This window comes from Capra hircus, chromosome 14, assembly GCF_001704415.2.
Source record: "Capra hircus breed San Clemente chromosome 14, ASM170441v1, whole genome shotgun sequence".
Lineage (NCBI taxonomy): Eukaryota > Metazoa > Chordata > Mammalia > Artiodactyla > Bovidae > Capra > Capra hircus.
Genome location: NC_030821.1, coordinates 49,450,820 through 49,473,264, shown reverse-complemented (window position 1 = coordinate 49,473,264; position 22,445 = coordinate 49,450,820). Strand labels below are relative to the sequence as shown.

At 35.6% G+C, this 22,445-nt stretch overlaps 1 protein-coding gene across 1 annotated transcript in view; it reads left to right on the top strand.

Annotated features, from left to right (window-relative positions):
• C14H8orf34 (chromosome 14 C8orf34 homolog) overlaps window positions 1-22,445 on the top strand; it is a 338,106-nt gene that overhangs the window by 251,463 nt on the left and 64,198 nt on the right. The window contains exon 10 of the mRNA XM_005689042.3: window positions 7,369-7,445. Coding sequence (XP_005689099.2) covers window positions 7,369-7,445 — 77 coding nt within the window. The remainder of the gene's footprint in view (window positions 1-7,368; window positions 7,446-22,445) is intronic.

Below are 22,445 nucleotides of genomic sequence, written 5' to 3'. Positions count from 1 at the left end.
TTCCATTATCCTAAAATCTGAGTGAAGCCCAGAGACTTCACTTCTGGATAAATATGTTAGAAAGCAAGTCTCATGTGCCATGAAATGTAAGCAAATTTGTTAGTATGATGGTGGACCGGAAAATGGATAAACTGTGGAATTGTTATACTGTGGGAAACTGAATGCATGTCAGCTGCACTCAGGATGGATGATATAAGTGGTATGCTGGTAAATGTTAACAACTGTCTGAAAATGAAAAGCCCTGGTTTGTAGAGATTGCTGGTTTCCATGATATAAATATAATATAAACACTGACTTTAAGCCACCCATTTGAAGTGGCATTTGGGCCTTCCAATCTTGTGTGAGTAGGTTGCAACTCACAACTGAATGAATCTTAAAAGCATCATATTTGTTTAAAAAAAGGACTTGTAAAAATACATATCTCAATAAAATAAAATTTGTCTATAAAAAAACATAATATTGATTGAACAAAAGCAGTCATAGAATGTCATTTTTCTAAGGCTGAAAACTAATAAATCTAAGTAGTATGCTCTTTAGGAAAACATACTTTAAGTGGTACAATTATACTGAAAGAAGGGAATGAAAAACTTGAAATGGTGACTATTCTCGGGGGTAGGGGAAGAAAAGAGATGGGATTAGGAAGGAATTCATAGGTATATGAAGGTTATTAGAAATGTTCTAATTCTTAAGTCAGGTGGTGGATTTGGGGTGTTTATTTTATCATTGTGCTTTGTAACATATATATTATTTTGCATGTATATTTTAAATATACTTTTTATATGTCACATATTAAAAACATATAAATCAATGTTAAAAAATAAGGTATCATAGGAACATAAACCAGGGCCAGTGTAGCACAATACTAAAAAGAAGGTAATAGTTTCTACACACTCAGCTCTTTCCTAGTGCTGATAAGATGAAACCGTCTCATGACAGACATTAATACTTGACAGTGAAAGGTGTGCACTGTGTCACTAGCAACTTAGGGGCCCCGAGTTGGCCATTAGCGGACACTCCATTAGTTTTTAGAGTCAACCTGGTTTCTCCTCTTTGCTCTTCTTACAAGTGTCCATTTACTTAAGCCATTCTTCTTTGACTCATAGAAATTTCTGTCTCTTTTCATCTGCCTATTCAGATTCTATGTGCTAAGATGATGTCAAGTCTCTCTGAAGTCCAGTCCACAAGCAATGTTTTCTTCTTTTTTCTTTTTTTAATAGTGTATATATGTCAATCCCATTCTCGTAATTCATCCCATCCCCCTTTCCCCCGGTTATCCATACCTTTGTTCTTTACATCTATGTCTCTATTTCTGCTTTGTAAATAAAATCATCTATACCAGTTTTTTCAGATTCCACATATATGCATTAATATATGTTTTTCTGACTTACTTCACTCTGTATGGCAGTCTCTATGTCCATCCATGTCTTAAGAAATGACCCAATTTTGTTCCTTTTATAACTGAGTAATAGTCTATTGTATATTATATATATATATATATATATATATATATATATATATTTCACGACTTTATCCATTCCTCTGTCGATGGACATTTAGGTTGCTTCCATATTGTGATTGTAGAAGACATACAGTTGACAAACAGACACATGAAAAGATGTTCAGCATCACTAATTATTAGAGAAATGCAAATCAAAATTACAGTGAGGTATCTTCTCATACCAGTCAGAATCGCCATCATCAAAAATCTAAAATAAATTGTACAAAAAAATCTACAAAAAATAAACAATAAATTCTGGAGAGAATGTGAAGAAAAGGGAATACTCTTGTACTGTTGGTGGGAATGCAAATTGATACAATCACTATGGAGAACAGAGTGGAGCTTCCTTATAAAACTAAAAATAGAAGCACCATATGACCCAGCAATCCCACTAGTGGGCATATACCCAGAGAAAATCATAATTCAAAAAGACACATGCACCCCAATGTTCATTGCAACACTATCTACAATAGCCAGGACACGACAACAGCAAAACTTAAATGTTTTCTTGTTTCCAGCCCCTAATTGTTCTTGAATTACTTCTTGTGTGTTTGTTCTCTCATCAATTGTATTATATGCTTCTTGAGAGTTTCTTGTGTTCTCTACCATGCTCAATATAAAACTAGATGCAAAACAGGTATTAACTACTGGCCCATTATATATATATACACACATGTATATATAGATATGGAGAAGGAAATGGCAACCCACTTCAATATTCTTGCCTGGAAAATTCCATGAACAGAGGAGCCTGGTGGGCCACAGTCCAAAGGTTGCAAAGAACTGGCTGACTGAGCGACTGAGCACACACACACACACACACACACTTTTGAATTCTATCAACACACACACACACACATACACACACACATACTTTTGAATTCTATCAAAACTACTCCAATCCGCTGATCTACAGATAATATATCCTTCAACAGTCACATTTACATTATAACTGAGTATTGTTGGGACTTAAATTTTTTTAGAAAATTAAGCAAGGAAATCAGTGATATGTTGATTATAGTTACTTGCATTCACTGGGGAAAAAAGGTATTCATTAAGCTTAAGCTCCTTCCTTGAACTTCTTATATCCTGCATTCTTCACATTCAGATGTTAGAGACCTAATCAACAAATTCCAAAATATGCCGTCTGGTTCAGTACATTCTTTTCTACTTAAGTTATTCAGCTCGCTAGATCCAAAGTGCTAATGTGATTTTTATGTCAACTATGCATCCACATTGAACTTGGCTCAATAAACAAATATTTCTATGAGCAGGTGTAAGTTTGTGCTTTAAAAAAACCTGTTGTGACACAAACAGCAAAAGTATAAATAATGACAGGAAGTCATTAAATGAAGTTAAACATCATTGACAAACCCTACAAATCTCTAGGTTCTTACCGGCAGTCCCCATCGACCACAGGGGCTAAGTTTCAAGTACAAGTGGTGCCAGAGACTGTTAGATTTTGACAAAATTACTTTATCTTTCTGTTCTTCAGTTTCTTCTCTCAAATGAGGAAATAAACTAACATTTGACAAATTTAGAGACTCATTTTGCTTTCCATGTGATTTCAAAAAAGCTCAAAAAATTCATAGCTTGTATTTTGAAAATCATTTATATTAATAGTTAGAAATAATGCTCTGGAATAGACATCATTTTTCTTTCCATGTGATTCAGGAAAGCTCAAACAATTCATAGCTTGTATTTTGAAAATCATTTAAATTAATACTTAGAAAAAATTGCTCTGGAATCGACAGAGCAACATAGTTACATGTATGTGCCCGCCAATAGTTGATAATAAGCAGTGTACTCAGAGCCCTTTAAAAATGAAGTGCTCCTCTCCAAGCATTAAACACTAAGGTGTTTTTTTTTTAAAATTAGAGTATAGTTGGTTTTTAATGTTGTGTTAGTTTCTGCTGTACAGCAGAATGAATCAGTTATATGTATCTATACATATTTCCCCTCTTTTTTTGGATTTCCTTCTCATTTAGATCACCACAGAACGTTGAGTAGAGTTCCCTGTTCTATACAGTAGGTTCTCATTAGTTATCTATTTTATACATAGTATCAATAGTGTATATATGTCAATACAATCTCCCAATTCATCCCGTGCCACCCTTAACATGCACAGGTGTCCATACATTTGTTCTCTACGTCTTTGTCTCTATTTCTGCTTCACAAATAAGATCAGCTAAAGTGTTTTTCTAGATCCTATGTGTATGTGTTAATATACAAAGTTTGTTTTTCTGTTTCTGACTTACTTCACTCTGTATGACAGTCTCTAGGTCCATCCTGTTTTCACAATATTTATTGTTCCAAGTAGCTTATTATGCTGCTCTTCTATCACTAAATCATGTCCAACTCTGTGCGACCCCATAGACAGCAGCCCACCAGGCTCCTCCATCCCTGGGATTCTCCAGGCAAGAACACTGAAGTAGGTTGCCATTTCCTTCTCCAGTGCATGAAAGTGAAAAGTCAAAGTGAAGTCATTCAGTTGTGTCTGACTCTTAGCGACTCTATGGACTGTAGCCCACCAGGCTCCTCCATCCATGGGATTTTCCAGGCAAGAGTACTGGAGTGGCGTGCTACTAGATTTGGGCTATTTAGAAGGATCCTTTCTACTTAGCAACTATAAATATGGTTGGATATGTAAATATGGTCAGATATATAAATATGATGGGTATGTAAATTTTCAAATATTCTGGCACACTTCACACCTCACCACACTGTAGATCTCACTAAATTGCACCAATAACCAGGAAGAACTGAACTAAAACAAGAACAGAACAAAATGGAAAACCATTGCCAAGCCTTTTACAAATGTTAATTGTTATTTTTTTAGAAATCCATATTGTGTGAAGGTGTTCAAGTAAACTCCAAGAGAGAGAGCCATAGGAGATTATCTTGCTCAAACTGTTTTTTTTTCTTTTCAAAATTTTATACTGATCGTTTTATTTCTTTTTGTATACAGTGAAACCTTATAAGCAATGGTGAATGAGAATGGTGGTGGCATACACCCTCTGTTGTTCCTAATCTATTTAGGTTTTACCTCTAAATAACAAAAATTTTTCCTTTACATTGTCTTCTGTTAACTTGATAATCTTATCTTCCACATTTATTTCTCTGATTCATTTTGAGTCTGTCATTGTATTTGAGGTTAAATAGAAATCATATTTTATTTTTCTTTGTAGAGTGAGTCATCACCATCTCTATATTGTCTGTTCTTTCAACATAAATTTGTGGTACTGTTTTATCAAAAACTAAGCTCTTATGGGTTTGGACCTAAAAATTCTGTTATGCCCATTGAACTATTTGTCCATTATTGAGTTGTTCCATGGTTTTTTTTGTTGTTGTTGTTTTAACAAATCTTCATATTCTTTTTTTAAAAATTAATTTATTTGTTTTAATTGGAGGCTAATTACTTTACAATATTGTAGTGGTTTTTGCCATACATGGACATGAATCAGCCATGGGTGTACATGTGTTCCCCATCCTGAACCCCCCTCCCACCTCCCTCCCCATCCCATCCCTCAGGGTCATCCCAATGCATCAGCCCTGAGCACGCTGTCTCATGCATCGAACCTGGACTGGTGATCTATTTCACATATGATAATATACATGTTTCAATGCTATTCTCTCAAATCATCCCACCCTCACCTTCTCCCACAGAGTCCAAAAGTCTCTTCTTTACATCTGTGTCTCTTTTGCTGTCTCGCATTTAGGATCATCTTTACCATCTTTCTAAATTCCATATATATGCATTAGTATACTGTATTGGTATTTTTCTTTCTGGCTTATTTCACTCTGTATAATAGGCTCCAGTTTCATCCACCTCATTAGAACTGATTCAAATGTATTCTTTTTAATGGCTGAGTAATACCCCATTATGTATATATACCACAGCTTTCTTATCCATTCATCTGCTGATGGACATCTAGGTTGCTTCCATGTCCTGGCTATTGTAAACAGTGCTGCGATGAACATTGGGGTACACGTGTCTCTTTCAGTTCTGGTTTCCTCAGTGTGTATGCCCAGCAGTGGGATTGCTGGGTACTATGGCAGTTCTCTTTCCAGTTTTTTAAGGAATCTCCACACTGTTCTCCATAGTGGCTGTACTAGTTTGCATTCCCACCAACAGTGTAAGAGGGTTCGCTTTTCTCCACACCCTCTCCAGCATGTTGTTTGTAGACTTTTTGATAGCAGCCATTCTGATTTGGCGTGAGATGGTATCTCATTGTGGTTTTGATTTGCATTTCTCTGATAATGAGTGATGTTGAGCATCTTTTCATGTGTTTGTTAGCCATCTGTATGTCTTCTTTGGAGAAATGTCTGTTTAGTTCTTTGGCCCATTTTTTTTTATTAGGTCGTTTATTTTTCTGGAATTGTTGCTCAACTTGTTTCAACAGCTCTTAGTAAAAAGCCTGGCATATAGTATTTCCAACTATAAAAATCCTAGCAAATCCACGAGAGTGAGTTTTCTTCTGTAAATGTAATAATTTGCTTTATGATGTAGGGTAGGACATTTTAATATTATTGTCAATATTCCACACAAATAACAATTTCAACATATAATAAAATGGAAAAAATACTGAGTGAATACTAAAATTACAGTAATATTTGATCACAGTTCAGCAGAATATAATTCAGTCTTGGGGGACTTAAATTATGCTAATTTATGCATTTTAAAGTAAAGAATCTATCTATTGTCACATTTATGACAGGGTTTTAATAGATAGGGAGCCAAGTTTCCTTCATTAATGGATTAATATTTTAAATGTGGTACAATTCTCAGCATTTATCCTGATTTTTTTGCTTGAATATAAAATTCTGAATTGGAGCTAGAGCTCCATGATTTAAAAATTGTGATTATAGATTTGTGCTAAGCTTTCCATTGTCTCTCTGGTCTTGACTGGCCATTAAGGACTCAGAGGATTTAAGACTCTGATTTTCTTCTCAGAGCACACATTTTATGAAACAAAAAAAATCTTTCTCCACTTGTGTGTGTGAATGTGAAGGAAGGCCTTCTTTAAGGATGTATATGGCTCTTTAAAATATTAATAATCAATCAATGTTTAAAGCTTCTGGTGATTTAAAATAGCCTCCTTATAACTGATTTTTTTATTTGAATGGAAGATATTAAAGCACAAGCTATTTCTAGATGCTCTATGTATCTATCTCTATTGAAGAATTCTCTAGAGCCTGTAGAAATCTTCGTTGTTATAATTAATTTAATTTAGCATACATATGGAAAAGTTTACCATCTTTTTATTCACATATTTGAAAGTCATTACATACCCACTCATCAATCTAGTCAAGCAAATAATATCAACTTGTTCCTTGATACATTAAAATGGAATACTAATCATCATTTAATAATAAGTACTCTTCTCCCAGGTAGTGATAGTGGTAAAGAACCTGCCTGCCAGTTCAGGTGATGAAAGAGACATGGGTTCAGACTCTGAGTTGGGAAGATCCCCTGGAGGTGCACATGGCAATCCACTCCAGTGTTCTTGCATGGAGAATCCCATGGACAGAGGAACCTGGCAGGCTACAGTCCATAGGGTTGCAAAAAATTGGACATGACTGAAGCAACTGAGCATGCAAGCTTGCAAATTAGAAATGCTAAAGGTTTGCATACATTGTACGCTAAATAAAAAGCACTCTACACACTATTTTAAATCTCAAATACTATGATTTTTCAACATCCTGTTCAGTTACTTTCATATCCTTTTCATGATTAGTTTATATATCTGAGAGTTTATGATTTATGTATAAAAATTATATATAAACGTAGATAAGTTCATATATTAAGCAATATGTGACTCCAACTTATTCTTTTTTTTCTAACTTGTTCATTCTTTTTATGAAAATAGATTCTTTACCTGGGACTGAAGAAGCACCAATGGAAGAGGGTGAAGAATTTGAGAAAGCATCTAAATTAACAGGACCTGTAAGTATTTTCATTGACTTAATTTTATCTCTAAAACTAATGTATAATCAATAAAGCAGAAGGTTTTTTTTTTAATTCTCTTGCTTTTTCTGTGATTCAACGGATATTGGCGATTTGATCTCTAGTTCTTCTGCTTTTTATAAATCCAGCTTGAACATCTGAAAGTTTATGGTTCATGTACTGTTCCAGCCTGGCTTGGAGAATTTTGAGCATTACTTTGCTAGCGTGTGAAATGAGGGCAACTGTGTGGTAGTTTTAGCATTCTTTTGAATTGCCTTTCTTTGGAATTGGAATGAAAACTGATCTTTTCCAGTCCTGTGGCCACTGTTGAGTTTTTCCAAATTTGCTGGCATATTGAGTGCAGCACTTTCACAGCATCATCTTTTAGAATTTGAAATAACTCAACTGGAATTTAATCACCTGCACTAGCTTTGTTTGTCGTGATGACTCCTAAGGCCCACTTGACTTCGCATTTGAGAATGTCTGGCTCTAGGTGAATGATCGCAACATCGTGGTTATCTCAGTCATGAAGATCTTTTTTGTAGTTCTTCTGTGTATTCTTTCCACCTCTTCTTACTATCTTCTGCTTCTGTTAGGTCCATACCATGTTCGTCCTTTACTGTGCTCATCTTTGCATGAAATGTTCCCTTGGTATCTCTAATTTTTTTGAAGAGATCTCTAGTCTTTCCCATTCTGTTGTTTTCCTCTATTTCTTTGCATTGATCACTGAGGAAGGCTTTCTTATCTCTCCTTGCTATTCTTTGGAACTCTGCATATAAATGGGTGTATCTTTCCTTTTCTCCTTTGCCTTAAGCTTCTTTTCTTTTCTCAGCTATTTGTAAAACCTCCTCAGACAACCATTTTGTCTTTATGCATTTCTTTTTCTTGGGGGTGGTGTTGATCACTGCCTCCTGTACAATGTCATGATCTTCTGTCCATAGTTCTTCATGCAGTCTGTCTATCAGATCTAATTCCTTGAATCTGTTGGTCACTTCTACTGTATAATCATAAGAGATTTGATTTAGGTCATACCTGAATGGTCTAGTGGTTTTTCCTACTTTCTTCAATTTATGTGTGAATTTGGCAATAAGGAGTTCGTGATCTGAGCCACAGTCAGCTCCTGGTCTTGTTTTTGCTGACTGTATAGAGCGTCTCCATCTTTGGCTGCAAAGAATATAATCAATCTAATTTCAGTATTGGCCATCCAGTGATGTCCATATCTTGTGTTGTTGGAAGAGGGTGTTTGCTGTGACCAGTGCGTTCTCTTGGCAAAACTCTGTTAGCGTTTACCCTGCTTCATTTTGTATTCCAAGGCCAAATTTGCCTGTCATTCCAGGTCTCAACTTCCTACTTTTGCATTACAGTCCCCTATGAAGAAAAGGACATCTTTTTTGGGTGTTAATTCTATAAGGTCTTGTAGGTCTTCATAGAACCATTCAACTTCAGCTTCTTCAGCATTACTGGTCAGGGCATAGACTTCGATTACTGTTATATTGTATGGTTTGCCTTGGAAATGAAAAGAGATCATTATGTCATTTTTGAGCAGTACCCAGGTGCTGCATTTTGGACTCTTTTGTTGACTATGAGGGCTACTCCATTTCTTCTAAGGGATTCTTGCCCACATTAGTAGATATAATGGTCATCTGAATTAAATTTGCCTACTCTAGTCCATTTTAGTTCACTGATTCCTAAAATGTCGATGTACACTCTTGCCATCTCTTGTTTAACCACTTCTAATTTACCTTGACTCATGGACCTAACATTTCAGATTCCTATGCAGTACTGCTCTTTACAGCATCAGAGTTTACTTCCATCACCAGTCATATCCACATCTGGGTGTTGTTTTTGCTGTGGCTCCGTCTCTTCATTTTTTCCTGGAGTTATTTCTCCACTTTTCTCCCATGGTTACTCTCAGGTAACCATTAGGTTCAAGATTTTCAGTGCAATTTAATGGTACAAGGTTTGTTGTTGTTGTTCGGTTACTAAGTCGAGTCTGACTGTTTGTGATCCCATGGACTGCAGCATACCCAGCCTCCCTGTCCTTTACTATCTCCTAAAGTTTTCTCACACTCATGTCCAGTGAGTTGATGATTCCATCCAACCATCTCATCCTCTATCACCTCCTTCTCTTCCTGCCCTGAATCTTCCCCAGCATCAGGGTCTTTTCCAATGAGTCGGCTCTTCACATCAGGTGGCCAAAGTATTGAAGCTTCAGCTTAAGCATCAGTCCTTTGAGTGAATATTCAGGGTTGATTTCCTTTAGGATTGACTGGTTTGATCTCCTTGCAGTCCAAGGGACTCTCAAGAGTCTTATCCAGCACCACAATTTGAAAGCATCAGTTCTTTGGTGCTCAGCCTTTTTATAGTCCAACTTTCTTATCTGTACATAACTACTGGAAAAACCATAGCTTTGACTATCTGAACTTTTGTTGGCAAAATGATGGCTCTGCTTTTTAAATGCTGTCTAGGTTTGTCATAGCCTTTCTTCCAAGGAAGAGGATCTTTACAAGGATAGACATAGAAAAACTGAGATCTACATATATAGTCTAAATATAAAGTTTTTAAAGAAGTCTGAGTTGCTGTAAAAATGGCTTTGCAATCTTGAATTATCCTAAACTTAGTATTTAGACTGGGTTAATATACTACAATGGCTTCCCTGGTGACTCATCTGGTATAGAACCTGCCTGCCAATGCAGGAGACAGAAGAAGATGCGTTTTTGATCCCTGGGTTGGGAAGATCCCCTGGAGAAGGAAATGGCAGCCTGCTCCAATATTCTTGCCTGGAGAATTCCACAGTATTCTCTGTGTTGGTTTGTTAGAGGTGCTGTAACAAAGCACCATAGACTGGGTAGCTTAACCAACAGAAATGTATTGTCTCACAATTCTGGAGGCGGAAGTCTGAGATCCAGGTGTGAGCAACGTTGGTTTCTTCTGAGGCCTCTCTCCTTAGCTTGCAGACAGTGCCTTCTCCCTATGTTTTCACATGGTCTTCCCTCTGTACATGGCTGTGTCTTAATCCCCTTTTCTCATAAATACACCAGTCATTTTGGGTCAGGACCCATTTCAGTGATCTCATCTGGCTTAATCACCTCACAAATAGAGTCACATTCTGAAGAAGTAAACCTTAGAACTTTAACGTTGAATTGTGGGAGGGACACAGTTCAGTCCATAACATTCTCTGATGAGATTACATTATTCGGAACATTATTTGGGTCACAAGACTTGGTTGAGGGTACCACATTTTTCAATGGATTTCATAATAAAATTATTGTAAAACTTTTGATGAAATTAATGTATCTTTTTTCATATGTTGGCTTTTCATGGAAGCTTCCCAGACCTTGTTCAAAATCTCTAATTTCTCTGTTATTGTATTTAGTACTTATCACCTTCTCTTACACTGTATGATTTACTTGTTTCATTTATTGTCTGCTGCCTCCCACATGGTTTACGGTCTATCTCGACAAAGCTTTTGGGCATTTTTCTCTTCTGTATTCTTAGAGGAGCGCCTATATATACTAGGCACTATTATACAACATAGTAGCTATGTGTTGATTAAATAAAATTATTAGGCAATAATTTCTTACCATGAGATGAAAAATATCATATCTTCACTTATTATGAAATAGTAGAACCTTAGAAAGCACCATGGTGGCCATCTAGTTCAAGATTTATGGCGCCCATCTAGTTCGAGAGTGTTAGTCGCTCAGTCATGTCTGACTCTTTGGAATCCCATGGACTGTAGCTTGCCAGGCTCCTCTGCCCATGGAATTCTCCAGGCGAGAATACTGAAGTGGGTTGCCATTCCCTTCTCCAGGGGATATTCCCGGCCCAGAAAACAAACCTAGATCTCCTGCATTGCAGTCAGGTGCTTTACCATCTGAGTCACCAGGGAAATCCCCAGTTCAAGATTTCCTCCCCCTTATCTCAGGATTCTGACCTGCTACACCACTTTTATCCAATACAAGAACATCCATTTCATAGGTAAGGAAACAGAAAGAGAAGTTTAGTAACTGGACCAAGATTTCAAAGCTGAAAGGAGCAGTGAGGTCAGGAGTTGAGCACTAGTCAGTTTCCCTTCTACTGCACATTCTTGGTATTTCTAGTGCCCTCCTGTTTCTTTTAGAAACAGATTATTTCTATTTGTTAGACATTTTCTTACATTTCTCACCATCACTTATAACCATTGGTCTTCATTCTACTCATGGAGTAACAGCCTGAGTCCAGTTCTTCTGCTGAACTCATCTCTAGATAGTAAAAGCTGTTGGCATGTCCCAACTGAGACTTTTTTCCCACCCCAAAACAATCTGTTCTTTTAACCGTTTCTTATATTGTGTAGTTTTCAGTTCTTCTGGGTGCTTTCTCTGAACACATTCTTGTTTGCCAAGTCCCCTATAAAGTGTGGGTCATGCCAGAACTAAACCAAAGGTTTCAAATAATGTTCCCACATCAGAGACTATAATGGAGTATATATTGATACAAATATTATACTTGGATTCTAATCCAGGTCTGTGTTAACTTTTTAAAAGGGACTTTCTGACATTTATAAACTTCAGCATGTTTTCATAATCTCATGATGATAAAAGCATGTCATCACTGAGTTTGGGATAGTCTGTCATTTATCACTTTTTGCAAAGATTTGTCTTCTCATCTGTGAATTCCAGCACCGCCTTTCTCATCTCTCAAAGGATACAGTTAGATTCTATTTCTAATAATTTTCTAATATCAAGATTTATCCTGTCCATAGTATTTGGCTTATTTAATAGTACCTAATACTCCAAAGAAGAAAAACTAATAGTTTTTTGGTTAAACTTATGAGTGATTTCACACTGAGATTCAGAAAGTTTTGGCTTCTTTTCACAGTGCTCACATAGTGTTTTTTAAATGCAGAAATGTGTTCTAAGTCAGTTTAACACATTCACTTGATTTTGAATTTTTTAAAAATTTGTAATTCCATTTAAAGTCAAATGTAAACTTAACCATCTAATTTGGGGGAGAAATGTGTGAAATATACACAATAAGTGAATAAATTAACAGTAGGACCTCGAATATATTTTCTAGATGGTAGTTGCTTTTATTATAAAAAACATGGATTAAAAAATTGTTACATTAAAGATGGAAATTCCCTAAATAATATTTCTTACAATTGTATTTTTGGTAAACAAGAAGAAAATTGTGGCTTTATCTAAATATTGATGGAGAATTGAAACAAAACAGAACTTTTTCCTCCTTTATTACTGTAAGAAATACAAAATACTTCAAAGAAAATTTTGAGTCATTTCCTGCAAAAATATAAACATGCCACAAATGTTGAAAACCATTTAGACTTGTTTCAACACATGCTGTCTCTATTTGCTAACTTTCCATGTTGGGTATTGGATATTAATAAGTGGGTAACAGACTCTTGGAAACTTTTTCCCCCAGTGGCTTAACCTGTGTTTAAAATATGTTGTGAATATTTGAGTGAGGTAAAAGCAACATTTAGATTTACATTTTTATCCTCCCCAAATAAGCAGATCATTCTTATGGAATTTCCCTCTCCCCCTCCTTCTGTGTTCTGGAATGTCTCCACATATCAACATCTTGTGAAGATTAAAGCTGGATTTGTCAAATAAATCTGTTCATTAAAATGGAAACAATGAAAAACGAAGCCTTAGGAAGAAAATACAAAGCAGCAGATACCTTTTTGTTGATCTTTTTGTTCATAAAATGGAGTACATAAATTTTTAAAATCAAGTGATCCATGAAGACTTATTATCAATGAGTTTTAAATTTCACAGTTCATATAGTTGCTTCCTCCCCCTTTTGAGGTTTCCTTGGAAACATTTACTTTATTCAAATCTTATCTTTTCAACCTCATCTTTGCAAGTTCACTCCTGCAATCTTTTTTTATAAACTTAATTTTTATTAGGGTATAGTTGCTTTACCATGTTTCATAGTTTCTGCTGTACAACAAAGTGATTCAGCTATGTGTTTACATATATCCCTTCTATAGTTCCTGTCATTTGTCTTCAAAATTCTATTTTGTTTTGAAAATATTAAACAAGCATGTGAGCATAATAGGAAGATGAAGAGATAATTAAGACAGACATTTGGCATTTAGTATTTTACTGATTGTTTTCCTTGTTCCTTTGTAAATGCCTTATTTATTGCATTAATTGGTCAACACTGACCAGCCCTTCATAAGCTTACTCTTTATTAGACTTTATATAACTAGTCATTCATCATTTCTTAAAGTAGAAGAATAATTAATAGAAAGGCTCCTGTAGAGAAAGGTTTCCTAAAATTCCTAGGAGTTACTGAAAGTTATATTTTTAGTATATTTTCCTACTGAAGAGTCTTATCTGTTTGAGGAGATAGGTAAAACTAAGTAGAATTTTGGTAGTAATAATAATATCACCTATTTGTATAGCACTTTCTTACTGTTAAGCATTTTCACGTATTTAATATCCTCTCTGAATTTTGCAAGTCCTGTGACTTATCACTTAGGTTTGACATCCCTACTGTGATACACTCAAATTTCCCAGTGCCCAGACTCTCACAGAACTTTTAGGGTCCATACAGTTTTTGAGGCACAGGAGCCACTATTAAACAGCACATGTAATGTAGAAAGAATAAAATTAGAACACTGAAAGTGTTAATTGCTCAGTGGTGTCCGACTCTTCGCAACTCCATGGACTGTAGCCCGCCAGGCTCCTCTGTCCGTGGGATTTCCCAGACAAGGATACTAAAGTGAGTAGCCATTTGCTTCTCCAGGGGATCTTCCCAACCCAAGGATTGAACCCAGATCTCCCGCATTGCAGGCAGATTCTTTACCATCTAAGCTACCAAGGAAGCCCCCACTATCAATAGCCAATATCAAAAATAGGATTATTCATTAGATTGAAGGTGAAAAAGTGATTTGAGGAACTAAATCTTAAGTAAATTTCTATGAGAGCAAAGGATCACTAAATTTGGAGCATAAAAGACTAATCTAATTTGGATCCTTGACCAGGTGAAGGAGTATGAGAAACCAGAGCAGCCTGACAAGAAGGGAATCTTAAAATTCAGAGAGTACTCAAAGGAAAACAAAGAGGAAAATAATACATGTAGGAGAAAATATTTCTTTGGCAAACTTGATGCAGAAGTTAGACTCAAGTGATTACAGAATCATCTTAATAAAGTAGATGTATACTTAGTTGGATTAGAGGTGAACTTTGATTACCTTTAGGTTTGACTTGACGATATTAAGTGTGCTTTCTGGATTAGTAAATGAACCATTTTTTAAATTGATGTTCTAGGGACAAATAATGACTCCCCCCCCCCCACTCTTCAATGACTCTATTTCCATTCTCAAGTAGCAAGGTGTGGACCTGATTGTCTGAAGTTGGAATTTTCCACACATATCTTATTTTCTCAAGATTCCATGAATATGAACTTAAAAAAAGAGTAAATTTGGGTTAGATACAATATTCTTTTGATAACAATTGTAATTGGAAAACATGAAGATAAAGAAGCATTTATGTGCATGTCTCCAGTAATGCATACAGCTGATGTGCAAATTCAGAAAAGAGCTTTGATAGGAAAGACATTGTTTCTAAGGGAATTTATTTTTATTGTACAGAAGGTGAGCTGATTTTGCTAATATTTAAAAGTTTTATTCAGCCAGTGAAGTAGATAGTTCAGCAAAGAGTTCCACTTGTATTTCTAGTCCCTGTCGGATTGTTAATAAGTACAGTTGAATCTTCTTATAACAAATCTTGGGTGCTCTTGGAATTGTGTTAAAAAAAAAAAAAAAGAAGAATTCCACTACACTCAGTGATCACTTACTGCTGAGACAAGGAAAAATTTGCAGTTCACTGAAATCATACTACTTAAAAAAACTCTATTTGTTTATTTGGCTGCATTGGGTCTTAGTTGTGGCATGTAGAATCTTCATTGCATCATGTGGGTTCTTTCATTGTGCACACGTACTCTTCAGTTATGGCACATGGCCTGGCACATGGGCTTCATTTCCCCACAGCATATGGGATCTGACTTCCCTGACCAGAGATTGAACCCATGTCCCCTGCATTGCGAGATGAGGCATCCACATATGACTTTTACAATATGTAGGTTGCGCAAATGCTTTGTATTTCTCTAGAAACCTGCATGAAGCCAAATAACATAGGTCCCCTTGGAGAGTCATTCCTTTTACACTGTTTCTTCTCTCCCAGATCGTTACCTCTTCTCTCATAAAGCATACCATAAAGAGATCTATACATTTTAAAGATATAAAATTACCTATGTATAAAATAAATAAGGTGTAGGATATATGGTACAGCACAGGGAACAGGGAATATAGTCAATATTTTATCATAACTTTAAATGGAATACAACTTATGAAATATTAAATCACTGTGTTGTACTCCTGAAACTAATATAATATTGTAAATCAACTAAACTCTAGTAAAAATAAGATATAAAATTACAAAATTATCACTTAGACTTGACAAGCATAAAAACAATTGTTCCCATAGCTTTCTAGTATAAGATATGGGTATAAATTTTTAGTGGACTACTAGACAGTTTCTTTTGGAGAAGACAATGGCAACCCACTCCAGTGTTCTTGCCTGGAGAATCCCAGGAACGGGGGAGCCTAGTGGGCTGCCGTCTGTGGGGTCGCTCAGAGTCGGACATGACTGAAGCGACTTAGCAGCAGCAGCAGCAGCAGCAGCAGCAGACAATTTCTTTAACTATGAATTTTGGTACTCCTACTTTCCACCTTTTTTCTTATTAATGGTGTTCCTCCCTACAAACAGCCCTTCCCTAATGAAAATTATGTCTGTTTCATCATCTTCACAACTTGACATTTCAAATGTTTTTAATAAGACATCTTCAAAATTCTTTTTCATACCCAAGTATAATTTTATGATGAGTAAATTGTTACACATATTTTAGAGAGTTTGTGATTTATGTAAATTGACTTAAATAGCTGACCAGTGAACAAAATGTTGAATGTATAGGTTAATGAACAAGCTCCAATTTTTTTTTGCACTGTATGGCTAGCGTGTGAAAAGTGGGAACACAGCATTTATAGAATTAAAATTAAATATATTTTAACTTGCACTCTTGCAAAGTAAAGAAGGAAAGATTAATATTCATGATCATATCACCAATAGAAATAATAAATTATGGTGGATTTTGTTTCTTGAAAAACAATATTTACAAACTGCTGGCAGGTAATTGGAGTAGTGAATTGTCTGCTAATGAATAGAAATTAGTATGCATTTTGTTCCACCCTAAAGGTTTTTACGGTTTCATTTTCCCTCTACCCTATAGAATTTTTCCATAGCTTTCGTCATTCACAGATTTAGGATGCCAATAAACTGCTTAAAACCAAGTACTATAGGAGACAAGTTATCTAACCAAATTTTGGCATCTACTGAGATTTTTCCTTTTGACATTTTTAGGTCTGTTGATTTCTAACACACTGAGGGTGGAAATATTTGCCCAAACCTATACAAATATTATTTTTAAAAACTTCTATGATTTTTTTAAAATGTAGCTTCTAAATGTCACATTTTTCCTGGAAAAAATGACCTTAGATGATACAGTATGATATAATGAGTGGTAAAACATTGATTATAGTTTTATAATTAATCACTTTCTCTACATAGTTTCACTATTTCTCCATTAGTAAAATTATGAAATTATTTCTTGGGGTCAGTTAAATTCTGCATTTTATTTTTAAGATAGTTGGGGAAAGAAGAATGACCTAATATGTACTCATGTAAAACAAGTACAATTAATTTCTAAGAAAACAATCCTCAGGAAGATGTATGACAACATGCTACTAAAGACTTGAGATCCAACTCACAATGACTCCATTAATTCTTTTTTAAAAAATTAATTTATTTATTTGGACAATCACTTTGGTGACCCCAGCCACACATTGACACAGTTCAGCCTCAGGCGCACATGTTTCCCCCTAATCCTGAAGCCCCCTCCCACCTCCCTCCCCACCCCATCCTTCTGGGTTGTTCCAGAGCACCAGCTGTTTATAATAACTAGGACATGGAAACAACCTAGATGTCCATCTGCAGACTAATGGATAAGGAGGTTATGGTACATTAATTCTTATAAATAGGATGGGCAAAAAGGAAAATATATTTTGACATTTTCAGTATTTTCAAGTGATTGCTAATTCTCTATTAAAATGATTTCCAGCCCCTGCAAATTTCATTTGGTCGGTATATAAATATACTGAAGCAGAGGAAAAGCAATATGGCAGTTTGTATAGTGAGGTAAAAACTTCATATTCCGATTATGAAATGTGCAGGGTGCATGTCGAAATGGTGTCTTTGTGTGTGAAGCACATGAAGTTAATATTCAGTCCCTTAGTGAGGATGGAAAAACATTAAGATCCTCATAAAAAGGTTTTTCCTTACATATTCGTCTTCTTCTTTGGCTATAAAAACTGCATCCATTACATAAAAATGACTGGATACAAAAGTGCTTTCCTAGAGGTGCTTAAATATTTGTGGGCTTCTTTGCCCTCTCAACCACATTAATTTAATCAAGATTTTTTTTTTTTTTACCTATTATAAGAAGTAGCCACATATAAAGTCAGAGTCTCAGGAGTTTGCTGACTCAAATGGAAAAAAAATATAATATATTCCTGCTATTACATTGAACTATAATGTATATTAGAAGAGCATTAGAGAAAGATTATTTTAAGAGCTATGCTTGAAAGGATGTTGACTGTTGGGTCATACTGAATATCATCCTTTAAGATATTGAACTCTTTTTTTCTCTTTTCCATGCATCACAGATTTTTAGAGAGATTTCCAGATGTTAATAAAAGATTAATATCTATATCAATATTAGATTTGCAAAATATTTCAAAACTGCAATTCAGTTTAACTTCCTATTACCTATGTTAAAGTTTTATTTCAAATTTGTTTGCTTTCAAATTATAAATATAATAGTATTTATTATAAAATTTTTGGGAAAATTCAGTAAAGAATGTAATTTAAAATTGGAAAAACTACAAGATAGATGAATTTTCACATTTTGTTTTGTTTTTCCAATATTTTTATGCATATGTGAAAGTGAAAGTGAAATCGCTCAGTCGTGTCCGACTCTTTGCAACCCCATGGACTGTAGTCTACCAGGCTCCTCCGTCCATGGGATTTTCCAGGCAAGAATACTGGAGTGGGTTGCCATTTCCTTCTCCAGGAGATCTCCCAACCCAGGGACTGAATCCCGGTCTCCTGCATTGTAGGCGGGTGCTTTACCGGCTGAGCATATGCATATGTATATATCTGTAAATATGTCATATCATAACTTAAACTTTGAAAAATAGCCCATTAGCATCTTTGATTCTATTCTTTACATATGATAATAATCTGACTAAAATTGTTTTAATGCCTTGTTCTAATACCCATATATTTTTGAAGCCTTATCTGTTTTAGTATCTATTAGATGAAATAGCCTCTTACATTTTTAAAGTTTAAGACTTTAATTTTAGTGTCAAACTGTATTTCAGAGTTTGTCCTAGGCTAATGGTTATGAATTGGATGGTCATGAATTGGGGACAGGTGTGTTGGTATCCAGGCATTCCAGCTTTCCCATTAAATCCTCTGAGTCATATTCCAGTGCAAATAGGCAATTCCATGTCCTGCTGTGTGTTGTACAAATGTTATTTTCTGTGTTTGTTTTTATGTGAAAAAATATGGGAAACATTGAGATTTGGGGCTTAGAAGTAATGTTTTGGAGATAACTGCACAAAATCATCATCAGTTTTCCTTAGACTGGATTCCTCAAAAGATCAAAGAGTATAAACTATTCTTAAGTCCTTGATACATTCCAGAAAAAGTTCATTTTTCCCTTTAACCAGGACTCTCCTAAACCTTTACTAGAATTAAATGTTCTCTTAAAATGTTTAAGTGAATAAACAAAAATTGTACAGAAAATCTATCTTACTGGTAAATGTAATGTGGATTATTTTTAGTCTTCAAGTTGGGTTTCTTTGTTTATTAGTAAATTTGATTACAAATGAATAAATTTTACATAAACTTATTAAACATGTATTTCTATTTTTATGAACTTTTTTCTTGCCATCAGTTATATTTATTTTGGGGTGTTTGTTTTTCTGTTGACTTATCAGTATTCATTATGCATAATGACTTGTTCGGTTTTATAGATGTAATTAGTCATTTTTGTTTTGCTTTATGTTGTTCATGATAGTTTTTTTTAATTACACTGAAGCTATGCTTTTCTCTTTCTGATTTCTTCCATTTTTTACACATATTCTCCCCTTCCCAATATGAGATATTTACCTAACAGTTGTCTACATCCTCTTAAATTCTGTAATCAGTTTTGAATTTATTTTGGTGGTTATTGCGAGGCAGGAATTTGAGAATGTATTCTCAAATAAAATGTGTAGTGTCATTTATTTTTGAGAACCCATCCTTTTCTTATTCTGAATTTTTCTTTTCATCTGAATAAGGTATAATAATGTCATAATTAATACTTATTTTTATACTTATAATAAAAATTATACTAATTTTTTGCCAGATAACTTATACACATTATTCCTTATTGTTTGCCGTTAGGTCTTAATTATTAGGCATGACCTAAGTCCAATCCCTTATGATTATACAGTAGAAGTGACAAACAGATTCAAAGGATTAGGTCTGACAGAGTGCCTCAAGAACTATGGCTGGAGGATCATAACATTGTGCAGGAGGCTGTGATCAAAACCATCCCCAAGAAGAAGAAACGCAAAAAAGGCAAAATGGTTGTCTGAAGAGAAGGGAAAGACAAAGGAGAAAAGAAAAGATATATCCATCTGAATTCAGGGTTTCAGTGAATAGCAAGAAGAGATAAGAAAGTCTTCCTCAGTGATCAGTGCAAAGAAATACAGGAAAACAATAAAATGGGAAAGACTAGAGATCTCTTCAAGAAAATTAGAGATAACAAGGGAACATTTCATGCAAAGATGGGCACAATAAAGGACAGAAATCGTATGGACCTAACAGAAACAGAAGATATTAAAGAGAGATGGCAAGAATATACAGACCTATACAAAAAAGATCATCATGACCTAGATAATCACCATGGTGTGATCACTCACCTAGATCCAGGCATCCTGGAATGGGAAGTCAACTGTGCCTTAGGAAGCATCACCACAAACAAAGCTAGTGGAGGTGATGGAATTCCAGCTGAGCTGTTTCAAATTTCTAAAAGATGATTCTGTGAAAGTGCTATACTGAATATGCCAGCAAACTTGGAAAACACAGCAGTGGCCACAGGATTAGAAACAGTCAGTTTTCATTCCAATCCCAAAGAAAGGCAATGCAAAAGAATGTTCAAACTTCCACACAATTGCACTCATCTCACACGCTAGCAAAGTAATGCTCAAAATTCTCCAAGCCAGGCTTCAACAGTATGTGAACTAAGAACTTCCAGATGTTTAAGCTGAATTTAGAAAAGTCAGAAGAACTAGAGATAAAATTGCCAACATCTGTTGAACCATCAAAAAGGCAAGAAAATTCCAGATAAACTACTTCTGCTTCTTTGACCACGCTAAAGCCTTTGACTGTGTGTATCACAACGAACTGTGGAAAATTCTTAAAGAGATGGGAATACCAGACCGCCTTACTTGCCTCCTGAGAAATCTGTATGCAGGTCAAGAAGCAACAGTTAGAACTGGACATGGATCAATGAACTGGTTCCAAATCGGGAAAGGAGTAAGTCAAGGTTCTATACTGTCACCTTGCTTATTTAACTTACATGCATAGTACATCATGAGAAATGCCAAACTGGATGAAGCACAAGATGGAATCAAGATTGCTGGGAGAAATATGAGTAACCTCAGATGCAGATGATACCACCCTTATGGCAGAAAGTGAAGGGGAAATAAAGAGACTCTTGATGAAAGTAAAAGAGGAGAGTGAAAAAACTGACTAGAAACTCAACATTCAAAAAGCTAAGATCATGGCATCCGGTCCCATCACTTCATGGCATGTAGACGTGGAAACAATGGAAACAGTGACAGACTTTATTTTCTTGGGCTCCCAAATCACTGCAGATGGTGACTGCAGCCATGAAATTAAAAGATGCTTGCTCCTTGGAAGAAAAGCTATGACCAATCTAGACAGCATATTAAAAAGCAGAGACATTCCTTTGCCGACAAAGGTCTGTCTAGTCAAAGCTTTTTTTCTAATAGTCATGTATGGATGTGAGAGTTGGACCATAAAGAAAGCTGAGTGCTGAAGAATTGATGCTTTTGACCTGTAATGTTGGAGGAGACTCTTGAGAGTCCCTTGGACTGAAAGGAGATTCAACCAGTCAGTCCGAAAGGAAGCCAGTCCTGAATATTCATTGGAAGGACTGATGCTGAAGCTGAAGCTCCAGTACTTTGGCCACCTGGATGCAAAGAACTGACTCATTGAAAAAGCCCCTAATGCTGGGAAAGATTGAAGGCAGGAGGAGAAGAGGTCAACAGAGGATGAGATGGTTAAATGGCATCACTAGCTCAATGAACATGAGTTTGAGCAAGCTCTTGGAGTTGGTGATGGACAGGGAAGCCTGGCATGCTACAGTCCATGGGGTTGCAAAGAGTTGGGCATGACTGAGTGACTGAAATGAAATGATTATCCAGCTTATAGATGGGGAAACTGAGAGTTAGGGAGATGTGATAACTTTCCATACTTCCATTTGTAAGCAAAGGACCCAAGAGTGCACCCGCCCTAGGTGGCCCAAGTCCAGGGTCTGCTCCCTTAACCACTGTATCATCTGTATTTGGAGTGTTAGCTTCTGTTGCCATGCCTACTCTTTTTGTTTTAGTTATTACATGCTTTATTAACAATATAGAGAAAGCCCTTTCTTTCACTCTTACTTTGCAAAATCAAGGAATGTAACCATCATACAGTACCTAGCTGGTCTTGATCACAGCATGTGACTTCTATGATTTTTTTTTTAAAATATAGGTTTAGCATTTGGTTTTTCAAAGGAAGCTTGGTATATCATTTACTA